Source organism: Ruditapes philippinarum, unplaced genomic scaffold (assembly GCF_026571515.1).
Source record: "Ruditapes philippinarum isolate M1 unplaced genomic scaffold, ASM2657151v2 ctg1286_1_1_1_1, whole genome shotgun sequence".
NCBI classification, from domain to species: Eukaryota; Metazoa; Mollusca; class Bivalvia; order Venerida; family Veneridae; genus Ruditapes; species Ruditapes philippinarum.
This window is the reverse complement of record NW_026863092.1, coordinates 152,119-172,678: the sequence shown is the minus strand read 5'-3', so window position 1 is coordinate 172,678 and position 20,560 is coordinate 152,119. Positions and strand designations below refer to the sequence as shown.

The 20,560-nt window shown below is 32.8% G+C and overlaps 2 protein-coding genes across 2 annotated transcripts; one reads left to right on the top strand and one right to left on the bottom strand.

Annotated features, from left to right (window-relative positions):
• Positions 1-835: 835 nt before the first annotated feature.
• LOC132721117 (uncharacterized) lies at positions 836-11,106 on the bottom strand. Its single transcript, XM_060705371.1, has 6 exons — positions 10,910-11,106; positions 9,292-9,492; positions 8,723-8,781; positions 5,323-5,376; positions 4,410-4,457; positions 836-2,598 (listed from the first exon to the last, which is right to left on the bottom strand). Exons 1-6 carry the CDS (start codon positions 11,038-11,040, stop codon positions 2,471-2,473), a joined length of 621 nt encoding a protein of 206 aa, XP_060561354.1. The 5' UTR covers positions 11,041-11,106; the 3' UTR covers positions 836-2,470.
• A 3,218-nt stretch (positions 11,107-14,324) lies between these two features.
• LOC132721122 (uncharacterized oxidoreductase YjmC-like) lies at positions 14,325-20,520 on the top strand. Its single transcript, XM_060705377.1, has 10 exons — positions 14,325-14,593; positions 14,818-14,925; positions 15,151-15,231; positions 15,648-15,709; positions 16,428-16,580; positions 17,122-17,248; positions 17,811-17,932; positions 18,845-18,940; positions 19,414-19,524; positions 20,399-20,520. The coding sequence occupies exons 1-10, from the start codon at positions 14,428-14,430 to the stop codon at positions 20,459-20,461; spliced, it is 1,089 nt and encodes a 362-aa protein (XP_060561360.1). The 5' UTR covers positions 14,325-14,427; the 3' UTR covers positions 20,462-20,520.
• Positions 20,521-20,560: the final 40 nt, after the last annotated feature.

Here is a 20,560-nt window from a genome sequence, read left to right as displayed (position 1 = left end):
AAAATGTCTCGGAACTGTGTTGTGGTAAAGTTAAAATCAGTCACCAGATTCCATAATGTTTGAGGTTCTTATCCATTGTGATAATGTCTATGTGAATTTATGTTAAAGACAGAGAGTAAACATTTTTTTTATTTAATTGTGGCGGCCGTGACTATAACTTGATATACCTTCTAAAAAAATAAAGAACTTACCCGTTGAAAGATAACATAAGGAGTTTACATCTAAAGTACAGGTGCTATTCATTTTTACGCTTCCCGTTTGATAAACGTCTCAAATGTTGTGTCTCATGTTTAAGATTGATAAAATTAAGTATCTAGTTTCAATCTCTACTGCGTTTGAGACCTGATGATTTACGATACATAATGATTAAGATATCATGTATTGAATATGGGGTAAGGTAAAGTCATCCTAAGTATCAGGGATAATTTTGGTCAAATTGTGACTTTCACAAGACGATGGGCCTTAAAAGAGCTGTTTTGAAAGAAACACGCTTTGAATGATGTTTTCCTTTCCTTTCACGACTTACGGGTTTATCAGAGTGTTACAAATGATTCCCGATATAGTGACTGGTGCGGCCCGGCAAGAACGCTAAATGTCTCTGAAATGTAGTTTATTCCGGAACTGATTAAAAATAAATCAAATCACTTACTTTTTAGAGTTGTTGCTGCTGTTGTCATCAGCTAGGAAGGTAAGACAACTAGAAATGATTGATGACCAGCTAAGCAGCAAAAGAGGCTTACGAAAAGTTATATACATGTATAATAGCAAAATCTGTTTTGCTTTTATTGGTTATAGTTTGTTCAGTAACGCTATATGAATTCTATTGCTACAGTGACATCACTTCCACTTACCTAGGTAGAACGAACAATAATCGAAACATCTTCAAAGATTGATGAAAACAATGGCTATGTATGTATATACTGTACAAAAAAATAGACTGAGGCACATACACGAACAACGGCTTATGGTGAAAAAAGTAAAGGAAACATTAAAGTGATAAATTTCTGTTACATGTATAAACCCGGAAAAATAACATGCAATATTTAATAAAAGCGGAGAAGACTTCTACCGATACATGAATACCATGTTCAGAAATAAAAAGTAACGTATTGCCATAAAAATACATGCAATTATAGACAACTGTTATGGTTTTGATACTATCCATAGGGGACGTCAAATCATATATTATGGCAACCGGTGGCAAACTTAAAGGAATACAGAAGACAATCGTTATCACACGGAAAACAATTTTTGAATGGAAACTTAATTCTATTACATAAACTTTATGTTTTTGCTTCGATATTGGGATGTACAAAGTGTGATTTCATGATGGAAAGCGATAGTGCAATGAAAAAACGAGAATGATATTACTATTATCGTTTGATAGTAAGGCATCTGGACATCTTTGAGCTACAATATATTATACTGTTTCTATTGGCCAGGTTATTAAAATATGTAGAACTACATGTATATATCTCAGAATGCTAATAATGTTCCAAAAATAGAATCTTCTGATAATAATAATTTTTATTAATGTTTCGGTTAGTACAATGAGTTCTACTTCATGCGTTTGATCAACCAGACTACTCGGATGTGGAGACAGGCATGGTTCTACAATGGTGTTAAAGTCTTTTAAATGCTGGCGAATAAATAAAAAGAAAGACAGACATAAATTTTCATAAATAAACCTTTGGATACATTGGCAAATCTATAATATGTTTAAACATTGATTTATCATAAAAGAGTTAAAAGATAGGCTGAACTAAATGTGAAAGAAAAGTTTATAAACGATATTCATGAAATTATAATATAGACACACATTTTAGACTCATTTAAATATTCTAAATAGAGGGGATTTGTTTATATGTATGGGCGACAAAATAGTATAAAAAGGAGGAAAGACGATTACCAACTTTTCAATGTTTTTTTTTTTTTTTTTTTTTGCTGAACATACATGGAACTATAACGTTCTTTCCGGGGAAAGCAGGTAATTTTGATCATTACCTGTTTTAATAATATGATAATACTAATATGTGTAAAAGTTAAATCCCAAACAAAAAAGAAAATGTTTGTTAACATAATGATGAATATTCATAATCATTTACACAGAACTGCAGCTGAAGATGACTTTCAATTTAGCAATTAAATGTCCTTATGATTCATCACTTATTAAGACTGATAAACACAATATTATGGATATATCATTACAACATGTACTCATAATCACTTCTTAATAAGTGCAATGTATAGATAATGTCCTGTTTCTTTTGTAACCTATTTTTCAACACATTATACGTTACATGTTTTGTAAGTTATTCACATCAAGGTCATAAGTCGCCTTTGACAGTAAACATTTTTTATTCCAATAGACTTTAAGGCTTATGAGGACACAGAGATGCAACCTAACGAACAATGTATGACATCTACATATAATAAACAATATCAACAAATTTCAAATATCTGGAGAAGGTCAATTTTGTTTGATAAAGAAATACACACTTTTGTACAAAATAATGCAGAATATCACAAACCAGTCCATTACTGTATACCATGCGATAATTGTTCCGTGATAATCACCTGACCATGTAACATACGTACCTAAAATAGATAAAATCTTTTATATGTTATGTCAAAATTTTGATTCACAACTTATCAGCTCAGCTACATTTGTAAAGACCAGAACTCTGTTTAGGTCAGGGTATCGCATTGTAACATGGCCAACGATTGGCTGAAAAAAAGTGCAGGGAAAACCGTATGATTCAATTTAAACATGAGGTGATTAGATGAAAGTGGGGTATTTTTAAGTATAAAAACTAATTTAAAAAGCAACACTACATTGTTTTCTGAAGTAAATAAAATATTTCATGAGTCTCTGTGATAATTTTGACTTGGATATTTGCATTTATAAAAACTGTATGTCAGTCCTGTGATCAGCAGAAAATTTCAATGAAATGGGGGGGTGTAATCCTCTTTGAAGTCATTTTACAAAAAATTTGGTTGGCTACCCCTATATGACAGGAACATTTTTATGTGTCAGGCATTTCATTCTGCTAGAAAAAATTACCTCTTCAGCATGAAAACTCAATTTTAAGGTAGGATTAGGGACCATTTCTTATAATGTAAGTCTATGGAAATATCAATGTGAGTGTCTGACCTTTAAAACAAAGATTAAGTGACTGAATGATAAGCTATTACAAAGTGCACGTGTCGTCTTGTAATTAAATAAAAGCTAAGAAAAAACAAAGAACACAATGTAAAACAACGACATACCAAAACCCGTCACTATAATTGAAGCCAGTACCAGAACCAAGGAAATATGTTTATGATAACGACATTTCCCCTCTAGACAAAGTGTTATTGCAAAAATAAAATCAGTTGCTCCTTTAAGTATTTCAAAAATGAAAACACCGTTCCATTTGCCTATGGTAAAAACCATAAACATACCTGAGGAAAAAAATCAAGAATAAGTATTAATATAGAAGTAACATACATAAACTAACAAAATAAACCGACATCCTGCCACAAGTTTAATGTACATGTCAAAAGGTCAAAGTTTGAGTAGGCATATATTATTGACACATATATGCATAACAAATCAATGCGTAGGAAAAATTTAATAACCATTTGGTTCTAAAGAGGTTCCTACTTTAATTTTGTTGTAAGATAAAGCAAGCGTTAACAAATAATTCAATCTAATTGAATATTCTTTATAGCTTAATTTTCATATGAATAACACTTTCCCTCATGAGCATATTGTAAAAATGGCGGTTTTCATTGAAAAACATCCTTTAACAAGTTCAAACTGCTATGAAACTAGAAAAAATACTTCAATACTTATAAAACTTGGCGCAAATGTTAACTGAACAATTTGTAACGACATGCTCAGTCTTAAATTTCCTGTTTCCATGGCAACATCACAAAATTACCAAAAATCACTTTTTGCGTTGATTTTTTCGATCAAAATTGATTTCAACGTGCTGAAACGTCTCAATGGATTGAAATAGAGTCAAAGGCTTTTCAGCGTTAATTACACCTTATGATCGACCTGAGGTCATTTTTAGCCTCTCACAAGTTTAATCTTTTCTTGGCGATGAAGAGGACTACCACCCCATTCAACGCACCCAAACAGAGAGGGGGCACATCCCCCTTCTGGCAACCCTTGATGTACCTTTTTAATAGGGGCGGTACCGAAAAATTGATCACAGCAACATTTCTCAAACGAAAAACAGTGTTTGCGGCCTAAATAGAGATATTTTCACTGTTTGATGCCTAAAAAAAGGGAGGGGTCGAAAAACCGTCAAAACATGTCTATATGAAGTAAAGGGATAATTGAAAAATATATACATCTTTTAAATTTAAATCTTTACAGGTTACTTGATTATCCATCTATTAAAATGTTATTACGTTACCTGATATAAATCTGTAAATGGCAACAAAGCATAAATGCAAGATACAAACTGAAAACAAAGTCAAATTTTAGTTATAACAATAATGTATCTTTAAGAGAACAAATCCCCTGAATTTCCCACGTTTCCATGCACAGCTAGGAATTAGATAAATGAATATCTTTTTGTTTTTGTTTCAAATACTGTCCATTAATCTGAGCATGATATTTCATATTTTTCCCCTTTCGTGAAACTCAAGATACTTTAAATGTTCGACTCAGATATGCATAAAGTTTCTGCTCAGATACAAATTTACACTGAGTATTGTATTATTAAGTGAAAAATGTTCAGTTTTGCGGAGTGGCATAGTAATTAGTCCATCGGACTATAAAGGATTGCTGGCCGCACGGGTCTTAACCTCGTCAGGGGCAATCCGTTGTTTCCATGAGCAAGTAAATTTGCACTCATTGATTAGTACTGACTGGTTCAAGGAACGGATTTGAAAGTGTATAAATAGGCTTAAAGCTTCTAATTTTGACTTGGGTTTTATGATGCAGCAATACATACACAATCGAATTAAAATAAATTATGATTAACCTAAATTCCCGTTCAAAAAACACTAATAGACGCCATAATAATATATTCACAATAAACCAATACACTTATCTAAAATATGAAAATAGTTGCGCTTTACGCTGTGTTATTAACACCAAATGAAATGAAGTTTTACTTGCACCTATCTTGCATTAGAAAAAATAATTAATACTTATTTATGCGTCATTCATACACGAACATCAGTTTATTATGTTTGCTTTCTTTATTTATCATTTGAAACTGATTATGTAGTTAAAATGATACTGATTTCATATCAATTTTAATATTATTTCCCATTCTATCTATATATCTATTTTATTAATCATGTTAGTAATTTGTTTACCTGCTGATGCCACAGCTATTATACACCACTGACAACAGCACCCCCAGCCACATCCTGAAAAATGTGAATATAGTACCTGATAAACGACTGAAGCTGACAATGCCTATGTTTCAATAAACATACTTAGATACGAAAGTGAGTAATGACTGAAATATAAAGAATTATTGAACTCTCTTTTTTCATTAGTATTTTGATTGCACTGTTATATAACGAGGATTTGTTTAAAAAGTTATCGGCCCGATGTACCTCTGGTAGTCAGAGAACCCATCTAATGGTCTTACTTTTCAATATAATCGCCCTCTACATCAATGCACTTTGCCCATCTGTACTCGTACTTGTTCAACCCTTCAAAAAACCTCTCTATTTTGGTCCCCAAAGAACTCATTAACCACCTGCATTGCTTCCAAAACGTCTACCACGAAGCTTGGTTTACAGTTTCGGAAATATGTAGAAGTCAGAGGGGGCCAAGTTCGGAGAAGATGGGGGATGCAGAAGAATTTCAAAGCTGCAGTTGGTTCCAGCAGCCATCGTAACTTAGGATATGTGAGCTGGCGCATTGTCAGAACGCCTAGAGCCATTTTGTCTATCCTTTTACGCGCGATTTCTGACCAAGACGTCTCAATTCGTCTTCATATTACATACCGTTTATGGTATGACCTTAATCAAGATAGTCAATTATGATTGTCCCCTAACTTTACCTAAAAATTGAAGCTATCATCTTCCCTGCTGATGGCATCCTCTTGAATCTCTTCGGAGGGGGTGAGCCAGGGTGCTTCTATTGTATGCTTCGTTTTATGATCCTGGATTGAAATGATGGTTTACATGTTTCAACCTGAGTTGCGATCCGGTAGATAAAATCAGGTTCATCCTTGTAGCGGCACAAAAGATATCTTGAAATGTCAAGCCTAGTCTGTTTCTGGTTGTCAGTAAACTGTTTGGGGAGCTGCCTAGCGGAAACCTTTGACATGCCATAGCCATCAGCCAGAATTGTCTTAACTGAACCAAAGCTATACCCACTTCCCTAGCAATGCTTCGCAGGTCTCGCCTTCTGTCGCACATGACCAGATCGTGCCATCTTCAGCAGTTTCATAGTTGGTGGCCTCTTTTGGCAGCCCAGACCGCTCATCATTCACCTCTCAAATTCAGCAGCTCTTTATTCACAGTGCTATAGGAAGGGGGCGCCTTCCCAAGTTATCCACATGGTCTTCATGGATTTCCTTTGGGGACGACCCTTTCTTACAGAGGTACTTAAAGACGACTCAAATTTCTCCATTGGGTCTAAATAACACACCCCTTTACTGATCATAGTGTTTTTAATGTTACCCAATCTGTGTAAAACCGCTTGTAACTCGGTTTGATACAGGTATTAGGGCCTATAACTTTTTGATCATACATCGTATACTTACAGCTAAAAACAATTTTAGTTGACGCCTTAGCTTAGGGTGTACCGCTTACATAGAACTGAACTCGTAATCCACTAGGTTGCAAGATATGTACAAGTACATTGGATTTTTCAAGTTTTTTTTGTGTAAATGTGTATAGTTCATAACAAGTGTCAAAATCAAAAACAAAATCACAAATATTATTAGTGTCAAATTAAAGCAATATCATAATCATCATCGTTATTGTTATAATAAGGAAGGAAATCAGGACCATAACAAAATTTAGGCAAAAAATTTGAAAGCTCGAATTGACGTTAATTTATATGTCGGCATGTCGACGTGTATTAACGCAACATAACGTCTTCTGTCATGGCTTTGATGTATGAAATAGGGCATGTTGGCAACATCTGATCAAGGGCATGGTGACATATCTTTTGTTAATAAAAAAGTTGACGAGAACTCTCAGAGAGCGTAATGAATATTTGGAAACTAAATCACGCCCATCAAGTAAATTGAATAGCGTTCTTATCAGAAATAAACTAAACTGAATGTTTTGTATGATTTCTAAAAGAACATTTCGGCTTTATCACTCCGATCCTGAGAGGTCAATTTAGTTAACTTTAGAAAATGCACATTTCATACTTTTACCAGTAATTATCTTACTAACAGTTAAATAACATAGATAAATACTGGGATGTACTATCCTGTTAATAAAATACATATGATTCACAAGATATTTATTTTAAATGTCAAACTCCGCTTCCACAAGTGCGGACATGCTGCATTTCGTCCTTCTGTTCATAACACCTGCTCCATGAAAATGAATAACACTCTGTGTAGGGCTGTAAAACTTATTTCGTAATCATTTTGAAGTAAGCACCTGTTAATGTCAAAATAATTGTATGCTTCTTTAAGGAACAATTTTCTTTTAGTAATATGTTGACGGCAATAAATTAGGCAAATCATACGTTATACGTTATTTTTTACGATATGTCTTAGATTACACACGAATAAATGACTTGAAATACTTACGTCGGTTTATGTTTGGTTTGCTGTAAACAGTTTCACGCATAATTTATAGGGGAGGGGTGTCGGGCATTACATTCGTGGCTTATAAAACCAAGGCCCTACGATCGAATTTATAGGTAAACAGAATGTTTCATTTGGTTGTTAACCGAAACAAAAACTTTTAAAGTTGTCAAGACATTTTCTTATTATGTCCATCTTCATGAAACTGACAGATACGATACCGAAACAATAGCTATAAAAGAGGTGACTTTTATACTGCCAGTATTATAGGTACCAGTAGCCTTTGCAGCCTACAAAATGCACGAAGTGCATTGTATCAAATGCAGTATACAAATTGTTAAACCTAACAAATATACTTCATCTTCTCAGTAATCTATTTCATATGCACAATACTAATACATAGAATTGTATGTTTGGCTGTAATTGTTACTGATATGTATTTTCAAACGTACTAAAACGTCCTTTTAATGATTCGGGTAAATACGTATATAATATAATAGGTTTGATAAGCAAGCACTGAAAGAAGTTATTTATGTTAGACAGTCTCTAGTTAGATAAAATACGCATGAACACAATGCACTACAGATACGGACAAGGATCTAATTTTATTTCGTATACTCTTTCAAAGTATTTATTGAATAGTGTTGCTAAACTGTTGATTTGTTTTCCGACTATTATTCAGGTCCTACCGACGGTGTCCATTATGTTACGAAACAGTGAGCAAGGTTTAAGCTTCCATGCAGCCCTGATCGTAGGCTATGGATTAAGTCGTAGCCTGGACGAAACACTTTTAGTTACCTTAAAATTATGATCTGTGTGCATATACGATATAATGGCAAGACCATTCAGAGTAATTTGTATTCTTTGTTTCGGTGAACGTTAACAGTTAACGCGTATTTTAACCTATATGCGCAGTTACCGGTAAACTGTGCTACATTACAGTTAATTTATGCCTAAGCATTATTAATTTTCAATTTCGTTTAAATTACCTGATCTGTTATTAGAATATGTTTCCGGTCTCTCATTGATTCGTGAGTCACTATGGCTCCTGAAATAGATTGTGTATTTTTTTAAAAATTATCCTAATTCTCCCTCACGTTTTATATACTAGTACATCATTTATCTGCCTACAAGTTACATATATTTTCTTTCTTTATCAAAAACTTTTTGATTTAATTTATATTAACGAAATAATACCTTATGATAAATTGCAACATTATTTAACGTTTGCCATGTCTGCGTCTACATGTACTTATAATTTCAAACAGTGCAAATACTTGATTTGAGGTGTTTTCAAAATATTACAAAATCAAAAGAGGAAGTGCGTGTTTATACTGTTTGTGTTGTCATCCTGACTAACAAATTACTGTAATAGAAATATCCGATATACTTTTTATACTAATTATGCAATGTTTACATGAACCAACAACAAAAAATGGCCTCACCTATACATATTCTAAATACAAGATAAATTTGAATACAATGGAACGAAAAGATTATATAACTTATCAGTTTAATGAAAATTTCTTACTCAAATCCTTGCAAAACACAACAGTACCTGATCATCCGGTCAGCCAACCGTCTATCTCCTTCGTTTTGAACTCTTTCTGAGATAGTTGTGAAATTCCCTTGACTTGAGAAAGATGTTTCCACATAGTGATTATTTTGTTCTCCGTATTGTCGACTTTGTACTGGAGCAAATGTATCAACGGTGTACTCTTTTCGACATATAGGACATTTGAAAGTTCTTCCGTCCGAACTGAAATAGTGTTAAATGATATTATTATTCCGTAGTCGAAATTATATTCAAGCCTTCACCATATAAATATTAATTTTCAGAACATTTTTATGGTGGCTGATTTCTGCCATTTCGTGGCTTTGTGTCTTCGCCCTTTAAAGTGGTCACTTATCGCGTCTTCGCCTTCGACTTTTGATTGCACCTACACAATACATGATATATTTTTGGCGAAATAACGATATTTTAATATGTGAAGACACGTGATATTCTGCTGCAGGATTATCGTGTCGGCGGGTAAAAATCGGCGCCCTATAATATAATATAATACTATAATATTATATAATATAATATATATAATATAATATAATAGGCACTGACTATTAATCTGGTACAACTGCTAATTTGATAAAAACGCATATACAAAATGCACTGCAGAAAAGGGCATATACCGGAGTTTTTGTATACTCAAACAACCTTTCATCGTGTCTATATATTATTATTGCCGGAATGGTATTTCAAGGATGTATAATTCAATGCATTTAGTTTTTGTTTGGTGGGAGGGTTTTTAAGTTTCCAAATATTGATTATGTCTTTCCAACGGTGTCCATTATGTTAAGACATGCTGATATTTTCCACGAGGCAGAGATATCATAAGGTAAGTCGAGATAACATAGATTGTAATAGCTTTTCTCGGCTCTCATCAAATACATAATGGACAAAATATATATCGGCATGTCTGCAAAGACAAGTTGACAAGATGTCTTTATTATCCCTTTAAATAATGATACAAATCGCAAAAATATATGTCGACATACCGGCACATGAGCTACCACGCGCATGGTATCTAGCAGGGTCGCCATTAATTGGCCACTTATCGAGTCTTAGACAATTGGGGCGAATACACGATGACACGAAGACTCTTCAAATTAGCCCATAAATGTGGTTTCGCATTTTAGGCGAAGACACGACAACACGACAAATATAGGGCGCCGATACGATGATTTCACCCGCCGACACGTTTGTTTTACAGAAAAAGATCTCGTGTCTTTGCCTTTTGAAATTTCATTTTTTCGCCAAAATTTTCCGTGTAGGCGTCCTCAAAAGTCGAAGGCGAAGATAAGATAAGTGAGCATTTATCGTATTTTCGTCAAGAAAGCAGTATTTTGACTTTCACTATTATAATACACGTTGCCAGCACATTGTTACAGTCGAAATCGTAGTCGTTGGCGTAGAAGTAAGGCATACCTGATTACTAAATAACATAAACAAAATTGCATATAACAAGATTAATAAAACATAGCAAATGCATACCAAACGTTTGAAACTGACTTATATAAGAAAATATACATGTGTATTTATATGTGTCATACACAATTTCATATTTGTTGGTATTTTGTGACAGTGATTAATTAAATTAAGGAAAATACATAAATCATACCATTTGATCAAGTTCTGCAGACATGGTTCACATATCATGTGAGTAATTGTACATGGAAGAAACTTTGGTTGTGTTCCGCTTTCAAGACAAACAGGGCAGAAAGTGTTGTCGTTGTGTACGTCATTAGGCATTGTCAACTGAAAATGAGTCGCACTGTTCTTCCAGGGACAAATTTGACATCGACGTTGATAAGAGAATTTAAAAACCTGGAAATCAAACCGAATTTCTTTAAAACAGCAATTTCAAACTCTTAGACCGATTCAATATGCTTAAACAAGAAGAGTACATGTTTGTGCATACAAGAAATGTAACGTTAATATTAACATCATTATTTGCGTTCTATCAAAAATTAAAATGTTTTCTTAAATGCTCATACATACTATAATAGAATTATATATAGATTCAGACATATCTACAACCAAGATATGTTATTAATGATATCTAGATATACACCTGGAAATAAGTTAAGCACACATCGAAATTTAAAATTGGTTGTAATTGAAAGCACTGTCATGAATGGACGACTTAATTGAGCTAAGAAATAGTATTTTGATAAGTATCGATACCAATTTAGTAAACATAAACCAGTAAATTTATGAGTTTAGTTTATTCTTAATCAATTAATGTAGCATGAGCAAACGTAAGTGCTTATAAGTATGGTGATTTTACATTTACTGGTAGATAGTTTTGGTAAATGTTGACGACTATGTAACCTTAAATGACATTAAGAGCCAAATTTTGAATAACGTGTTTAACCGCCACGTGCCCGAACGGCAGCCTCAACCCTTCTCAAACTACCAGGCTTTAAATCGACTTTGAGGTTAAATTTTGGCCATTCTTTGTGCAGAGCTTGTTCCACTTGTTGCAGGTTGACTACAGGGTGGTTTACTATTGCCCCCCAAAATATTTAAAATTTCAATTGTGGTTATATCAGAACTTGAGGCAAAAATGCCGAGTGTGAGGAGAAGGGTTAGGCTATCACCCAATTATAGAACCCATTAGTGAAGGTCTACATTAAAACAGAAGCATATAAAATAGTGTTTATAATGTAAATATTATTGAGTACACAATAAGAAATGATGCATTAGTAAACTTGAGTTTTTATTATTTAAGTAACTAAATTGAAAACAATTGAAAAAATAAATAAAATAAATAAATAAAATAAACTAAAATTATAATACATATAACGCTTACCTTAAACCAAAACTCACAATAAACTAAAATACTGTTTGTAATGTGTTATCGGGGTTGATTTTATTGTTAAGTTCGTGATGTTTGTGACGGGAGCAATACATTCTTTTTTCTTTCATCTGTTATAATACATCAATAGTCAGAACATATTGTGGGTGGTGAAAAAAGTCTACTTTGTTGGTTTCTTTTTCTTCAAGACCTTAAGCGATATCAACAACAAATTCCTTGCATTACCTAGCCAGAACAAAAAAACTTAATTACATCAGGCGGATAAAATACGGAAACAATATTACATCAAAATATGCTGCAGATGAACAATAATCTCATTTTCACTTCCTAAGGGGTGTAGTTAAATTGTTGATAAAAAGGATTATTGGATCAAATATTTACTGGGATTGCATCATTTGTTTCATGAAGCGGACATAAGATTGATTCAAATATACTTCTAGCTTCTAGAATTTAAAACATGCATAAACTTATTATACATGTACCAATAAGTCAGGGTCTTTAAAATAGAAGCAAAAATAATAATATTTCTAGTAAGACGTTATTTTATCTTACGGACGTTTTGCTAGTTTTTAGTCTTAAATGAAATTGAATGTATAAAAACTATAGGACACACTATACGGATATATACCTTTTACTTTAAATTGCCAAAAATTAAAAAATTCTTACTTCCTTTTTCTTATCATAAAGTTTAGTTGTGAGTTCACTTTGGGCTTTTTATCACTTTTAAGCCTACGGAGTTGGCACAGAGATTGACATAAAACATTCAGCTTGACATTCGATTTATCAATGTCGAGATAAGATGTGAAGCTAGCACGACTTTCAGCACAACATTCGAAAATCGATTAATCACTGTTCAGATAGATTGGGAACCTGGCTATGCATTCGACATTCGTTTGTGTCTCTTTTATTTTCGAATGTCGAACTTTATGCGAAGCTGGCTCATCATTCAGCAGTCGTTAAGCTCGACAGTGTGTCTCTATTGGGTTGTTAATCTTGCTAGACATTCAGCAAAACATTCATCTCGACATTCAATTTTGTCTCCTTTTTTGAATGTCGAGATATGAAACTGTCTCGACTCAATTAAATCGACATTTGTTTCTGATTCTTTTTGAATGTGGTGCTAGGATGTGAAGCTGGTTTGACATTCATTACTACATTAAGTTTTGTCTCATTTTCGAATCTCGAACTGGGATGGGAAGCTGGCTAGACAATCTTCAAACCATTTAGCTCGACATTCGTTTTCTTGTCTCATTATTCAATGGCGTGCTTTTATGTGAAATTTCGAGCTTTAATGTCTTTTTGGGTATGAAGCTGGTTAGACATTGAGTACAACTTAAACTTGATGGTAGAGTTAAAATCATTCATCGTATTCATTCCTATTCGTCGTGATAATTTCTATGTGAATTATGTTTACAAAAGAGAGTAAGCATGCTATGTTGAATCTATCAATGGATATACCAAGCGTGTATTTCATGCGAACGTAGACACCTATCCGTCGAAATATAACCTTAAGAGAATACGTCTATAATATGGAGCCTATCCATTTGTAAATAAACGTTTGCAATTTTGTGACTCGCGTGAAAAAATCGGTTAAAATAATTAAACAGTATAGTCTATAGTGCGTTTGAGACCTGATGATTTACGAAACATAATTATTATTATACATGATGTATGGCAAGAGTTTAACGTTGATACGTTTGCTCCTGTTAAAAACAGTAAAGCTAAGCATTTCAGTCTGGAATGTAATTAAAAGTAGACACTATTAGGCTTTTTGTACCTTGTCATTTACGCAAAGTAAACACATTTTTAAACTGCATTGTCAAATTCGTTCACAAATAACGGTAAAGAAAGAGATTAATATGAGTTTTAACTCCTAAGATACTTGTAAATTATTCTTGCTTGATGAATGAATAATCGTAAGAAATTAAGCAAGCTTGACAATCATTAGTACAATATTCCACTGATCCGATAAAATTAGTAATTTTAAATTACTATCTATTTTCTGAAGTGATCAAAATGATGTTTGTTAAAAATAGCTTAATTAAATGTTTACTACGAAACTTTACTATCGTTCAACCGTATACTAATTTCATTTCAAGCGGCATGTAAAACTGTGTATGAATAACATAAACTCATTAACAAATTTGTACTTTTCTTATCTCAGAGCTTTAAATAGTCAAAGCGTCAAAGTGTCAACATTTATATACATGTGTTAGCTATATAGTATATTCTTATCAGACAACGTGGATCATTAATGATATAGGTTACGGTGTAATGATTTATCGTATTTAGACATTTTTTATGACAAAAAAGAAACAATGACGACAGTAACTGGGTATATAGTACCGGTAGAAGAGTTCCGCGATTTTGTCGTGCGGTGTAGTAAATCAGTCGGAATAGCAGAAGATCATGCGGACAGTTTGGCTGAAATGGTTGTATCGGCGGACTATCGAGGTCACTATAGTCATGGCCTGAAAAATCTAGGTCAGATCTTTTTTATACAATTATTTTATGCTTTATTATTACCTCAGAGTACAAGTTGAATGAATGTTGAAATCATATTTATGAATTAAGCATTTCTGCTCACGCATCCTGGCTGACAATTATCAGAGAATCGAACACACTGTAGTTTTTCTTGATGAATATATTTGGATAATAAGAATCATCTCCAAATTTTTTATAGTCTAAGAATTGTCTTTGGTTTACAGAGCGATACCTAATCTGTGTCAGGAAAGGAATTATATCCAGAAGTGGAAAACCGGAAGTAGTCAAACAGACAGCAGCGACAGCGTTAGTGGATGGACATAAATTACTTGGTAAAATATAGACACGCTATTAACATATGCAAAACTGAGTCCATTCCGTCATACTGATGACAAATTCTTGTCAAAATTTTATTATTATATTTTTCTTACATAGACAGCAGAGCACGTTTGATGGTATTAAATGTAAAGTTTAACGAAGAATAAGTGCAATTCACAATAAAGTACATATTCTTTAGGACAAAGGTTTCAGATGATTATATTTGTTTTACCGTGTAGGTCCAGTTGTTGGAAATTTCTGTATGGATTTAGCAATGGAAAAGGCGAAGGCTGCAGGGGTTGGGATTGTTTCTGTGAGAGGTAACTATAACAAGGTTATATCCACAATAAATGCTCATAAAATGTTCAAAGTAGCAACAGTATATTAAGGACAGAGAATGTTCATTTAATTATACATGTATTTGTATGTTCATGCTTATATTCACATAGTCCTAAGTGCGGCTTTAGACTATGCAGTTGATTTCCACGCTAACTTTATAAAATATATAATAAAAAAAGAGTTTTTACATTTTTCAACAACTATTTGTGTATGGACATTAATGAGTTCCATCAATTATTATAAAGATATATAACATACCAACTAAGACATGTCTCGATTGTATTTCTCCGTTAATTAAATTCTCTTTTAAAAGCGTCATAAGTTTAAGAAACAACGAAATTTCTTTTTCTACAATTACTGTAAAATTTTGTGTAATATATTTTTCTTCTATATTAAGGCTCAAATCACTATGGCATGGCTGCATTGTATGGTCTTCGAGCTCTTAAACATGGTATGATCGTAAGTAATTTAGATAAGTATTATCCGCATCATGCCTTTGTCAAATATGGATTATCCAACTCACCTCATTTACCTACCTCATTATTTTCCTCCAAGCATATACGTGTATAAACCACCTTACCACATTTTTAAAAAAGAAATATTACCATGTTCTTCCTTTTTCAAATATACTCGTACATTAAAAGCATCAACCCTTTTACTAATATTAATTACATGTATACACCTTAATCCTTTTTCTTTACATAATAATATATTTCACAACTTTTACCTTTTGTTCAAATATATAAAACCTTCAAAATTAATTAATTCATCATAGCCTTTCAATAAGTATCGTAATTGTTTACCTAACTGCTACCCTTTGTCAAATATGTATAACTTATCCCTACCTATTTTCATATAATTATACATATAGCACGAAAACTAATCGACACGCACTGTGGTTGTTCGTTAGAGTTTACTTAGCATCAAAGTTATCTACAATATCATTATCAAAAGTATCTGTAACATTCCGCAAAAATATCATTTGAAACAGTGTACATGAGCAAAATGCATCAGTGTAACTTTCCAGAAAAACTTAGCAAGCATGGGATTGAAACAAATAAGGCTATGGTGTCTTTTAAATAGCACGTTTTTATAACCGAGAATACAATTTGCTTATTGTAATATTGATTGGTATTGGAATGTTTAATGAACCTAATAGATCTAACTTTATTTACAGGGTATAGCTTTAACGAATACGTCACCAGGAATGGCACCGACAAGAGGGAAGGAAAATGTTCTTGGTACCAATCCAATATGTGTCGCAGCCCCGGGGACAGATGGTGACAGCTTTCTTTTAGATATGGCTACTAGCGCAGTGGCTTATGGGAAAGTAAAGCTAAACTTTCAAGATATAGTTTTAGATCTTTTAACTTTGCTCTTTCTAGTACAATTATCATTTTTCATTCATGTGTCGGTCTAAGGTTCGGATGGGTATAATAAATATGATGAATGATCAAAAAAGCATATTATGACGATTCGGCGAGTGGTTAACGTGATCAACTTCATATCATCTGCTCCTCACTGCTTTGAAATCGAATTCTGTAAGGGACATTGGATTATTTTATACGAGAAAGCTATCTAGCTAGCTTCCGGAAAGTCTGTGGTTCTCCTCGGATGTCCATTCGTGTCTGACATAATGCATGAATAGGCATCTGAGGCCTTTCTTTCTAAAGTAAAGCTTAAACGTCGTCACCTAATGGCACATTTATAGTGTTGATGTGACTTAAATTCAAACAAAACAAACAAAAACAACTTTGTGTTTTCTGCTATAAACCATGGTTTACCGATGTACATGAAAAAATAATGATTGAAACAGATAAGTTATGCTTGCTCAATTATTCTTGTAATAATCATTCTCTACCTTTTTACAGGCGATAAATGCAAAGCGTATAGGTGTGACTATACCGGAAGGCTGGGCTGTGGACAAAGATGGACAAAATATAACTGACCCTAACTTTGTGTACGGGATGCTTCCTTTAGGAGGAGTGGAAAGCACGTGTAAGCTTAAGTCGCCATGTATATTATGTTGTTTAATCGATATTAAGATATGTATACTTTGCTTCTACATTGGACAATAGAACTTGGAAAGTTTTCGGACATAATAAAATCATGGTGGTCTTATTTAATATTAATATTACATTATTAATTATGTATTTGTAATGTTTTTAAGTTTTAGTGTGGCATTGGAGATTTCTTTTTATAATGAAACACCAAAATGTGACATTTAAATGAACATAAGACGATATTTTGGTATTACTGTATAATTATATTTGTTATAATTAGTATAAATAGTATATATAATTCATTCGTCATGAAATTCTGTATTTTCCTTTGGTAATATCAGCTTCTTATTAAGATAAATACATTTAACATATTTTGGCGGAATAAGCATCAAGGATATATATTTAGCTTTATAATGATATGTTAAAGGCAAATACACGTTTTTCTGTAAAATTATTAAAATTACACAGCTAAGACATTTTAATGAACCGAGTTATGTGGTAAAAAGTGCATACACGTATAATGTCATATAAATGAATTATTCAAAATATATTCACAGCCGGTTATAAAGGGTATGGACTGGCTATGATGGTGGAGATATTCTGTGGAATATTAAGTGGCTCAAACTACGGTCATCATATAATATCAGTTAGTGATCAGATTAATAAAGAGGCAAACTTGGTGAGTTTAATTTAAAATCTTTTATGGCATGGCTTACATTTACATTTTACGTTTTTAAAGCAATATTATTAACCATTACGTTATTCTTTAATAAATAACACATGTATTATATATAAAAGTTAATTTGTTTCCACGTAAATGTCTGTTTACAAATAAAAATATAGTTGTAAACAGATTGCTTTGGTAGATAAAGAGGATTATCATGAGTTTGATACGAAAATCGTCATTGAAGTTTTAAAGATCGTTTATTTGTAGCGTCGCTTAAAATATTGTCATTAACTCGTCCTGAAAATCCAAATTATTTGTGTCAGATCCTTTATATCGGTAAACACATATCTAAATAACAAGGTTGAATAGGAAAATAAATGAACAAAGTACATTATAAAGATGTTGCAATATATTTATCGCCATTGATTGATTGGCATTAAGTAAATGCAATTTTTCCAAGAGCGTGATTCGGTCTTGGCAGCATCGTTTGTACGATGACCCATTTTTTACTCGTACCTACGATTTTGCTAACATTGCTTTGATAGTAAAAATTAAACCATTTACAATCCTGATTTTGTAAACTTTGTCGAATGATATTTATAAGTACTGTAAATCATTATAATTGTTTTCTTTTATTATAATGTATAAATAATAATTATAATATATAAACGAGCCGCGTCATGACAAAACCAACAAAATGGGTTGGCGACCAGCATGGATCCAGACCAGCCTGCGCATCCGCGCAGTCAGATCAGGATCCATGCTGTTCGCTTACAAACTCTATAACCAGTATAGAAACCGATAGCGAACAGCATGGATCCTGATCAGACTGCGCGGATACACAGGCTGGTCTAAATCCATGCTGGTCGCAAACCCATCATGTTTGTTTTGCCGTGACGCGGCTCATATATTCTTCGCAAACAGGGACAATGTTTTATAGCAATTAATCCAGACGCATTTGAAGATGGTTTCTCGGAACGAATGAGTGAACTTCTAAACTACTGTAGAGCCTTAGAGCCAGTAAGTGTATTTTTCAGATAACTAAATAATTAAAAAACATCAATTAATTGGTGTCTGTATATCAATGAACATGTAATGAAATTTACATGATATTTATATTAGATATGCACATGCATAAATATTTACTTTCAAAAGAAAGTGTGCACTTGGTGACTTTGAAATAGTTACTTGGGCAGAACATAGGCAAATTTGGTATAAAAATAAAAATTGATATGAAAGTTGATAACTTTTATGCCTAATTGCCACACAGTTAATCACTATCTTTTGTGTTCGAGTCTGCATGTAATTGACGTTACGAAATACCTAAGGAATCGGGTTGAATGATGTGCTTCTAATTGTGATACTTAATATACCAATGTCATGTTTAAATAAATAATAAATATACAAAATTTACTTGTAACCAAGTGCACACTTTATTTTGCAATTGAGTATAGTATATTATAAACACAAAGAAAGAGCTACTTTCTGTGCAGGTTGAAGGAGAGAATGAGGTGTTGGTAGCAGGAGATCCGGAAAGAAAACACATGGAGAAATGTGAGAAACAAGGTGGTATATTGTATCATCCTGAACAAATGAAACAGGCTGTAAGTGTCCATGTTTTGTTGTTGTTTTTTGTTCTTTTTTAATTAATGCATTGCATCGTTAAAATGTAAATTAAGTGTTTATTAGATAGCAATGTAAGGTCACATTATCCAATCAAAATATTTACAATCTAATGGATAAGCGTCAATTTGGTAGGAAGATGGTTGTCAGTAGCTTGATATTGGAATAACCAACTACCTACTGGCTGGTAGTTTGTTTCGACTAATTGGCCTATATGTCGGTCGTAGAAATCCTAAAGAAAACACATAATAGAAATCGACACTCACATTGCGATAGAATAGCAAATTTTTAGATGTAAGTGATATTATGCTCATTTTTCTTTCGCTGTCAAGTTCAGTTTTATTAGTAATACATTTCAAAAGATTGACAGTTATAATGGTAATTGACAAGTAATTTATAATGAAAAATTTAAAATTATATGTACCTAAGTTATAAAAAGACCGCCCTACTCTGTTTTACACGCTGTCGAAACTTTCTGAAAGATATCTGAAAATATCAATTGAGCACAATTATGGCAACATGTAAATTTAATTCGAGTACTGACCATTGCATCTGGACGGCCATAATGTCACTAAATTAAAAAAATCATAAAATATAATCTCAATGGCCAAGCAATTTATAAAATGATAAAATCCGTAACGATGTCGGCTTAGTTACAGCGTAATTAAAATGGTTAAATAATAATTTGAAAACTAATGCAAGGGTACACGAGGATATGTCTTGCTCTAGAATGTAGCGAAATACGCCAAACTTTGACGGACATATCGTAGTTGTTTTGCCTTGTTCAGTGTAAAATTTGCTATAAAAACTAATAGAATCTGCTGTTTGAATAATATTTGAATTCCATATTTTCAGAACTCGATAGCGGCATCATGTAACGTTGAACCAATGAAAGTATTAAAGACTTTAATGAAGTGAAGTGAAATATGTTATAACTGTGTTTTTATTTATGATATGCAGACTTGATATGTCTTGATTTGAATACACCACTTTTAGAATGGTTACATTGTCCTTATG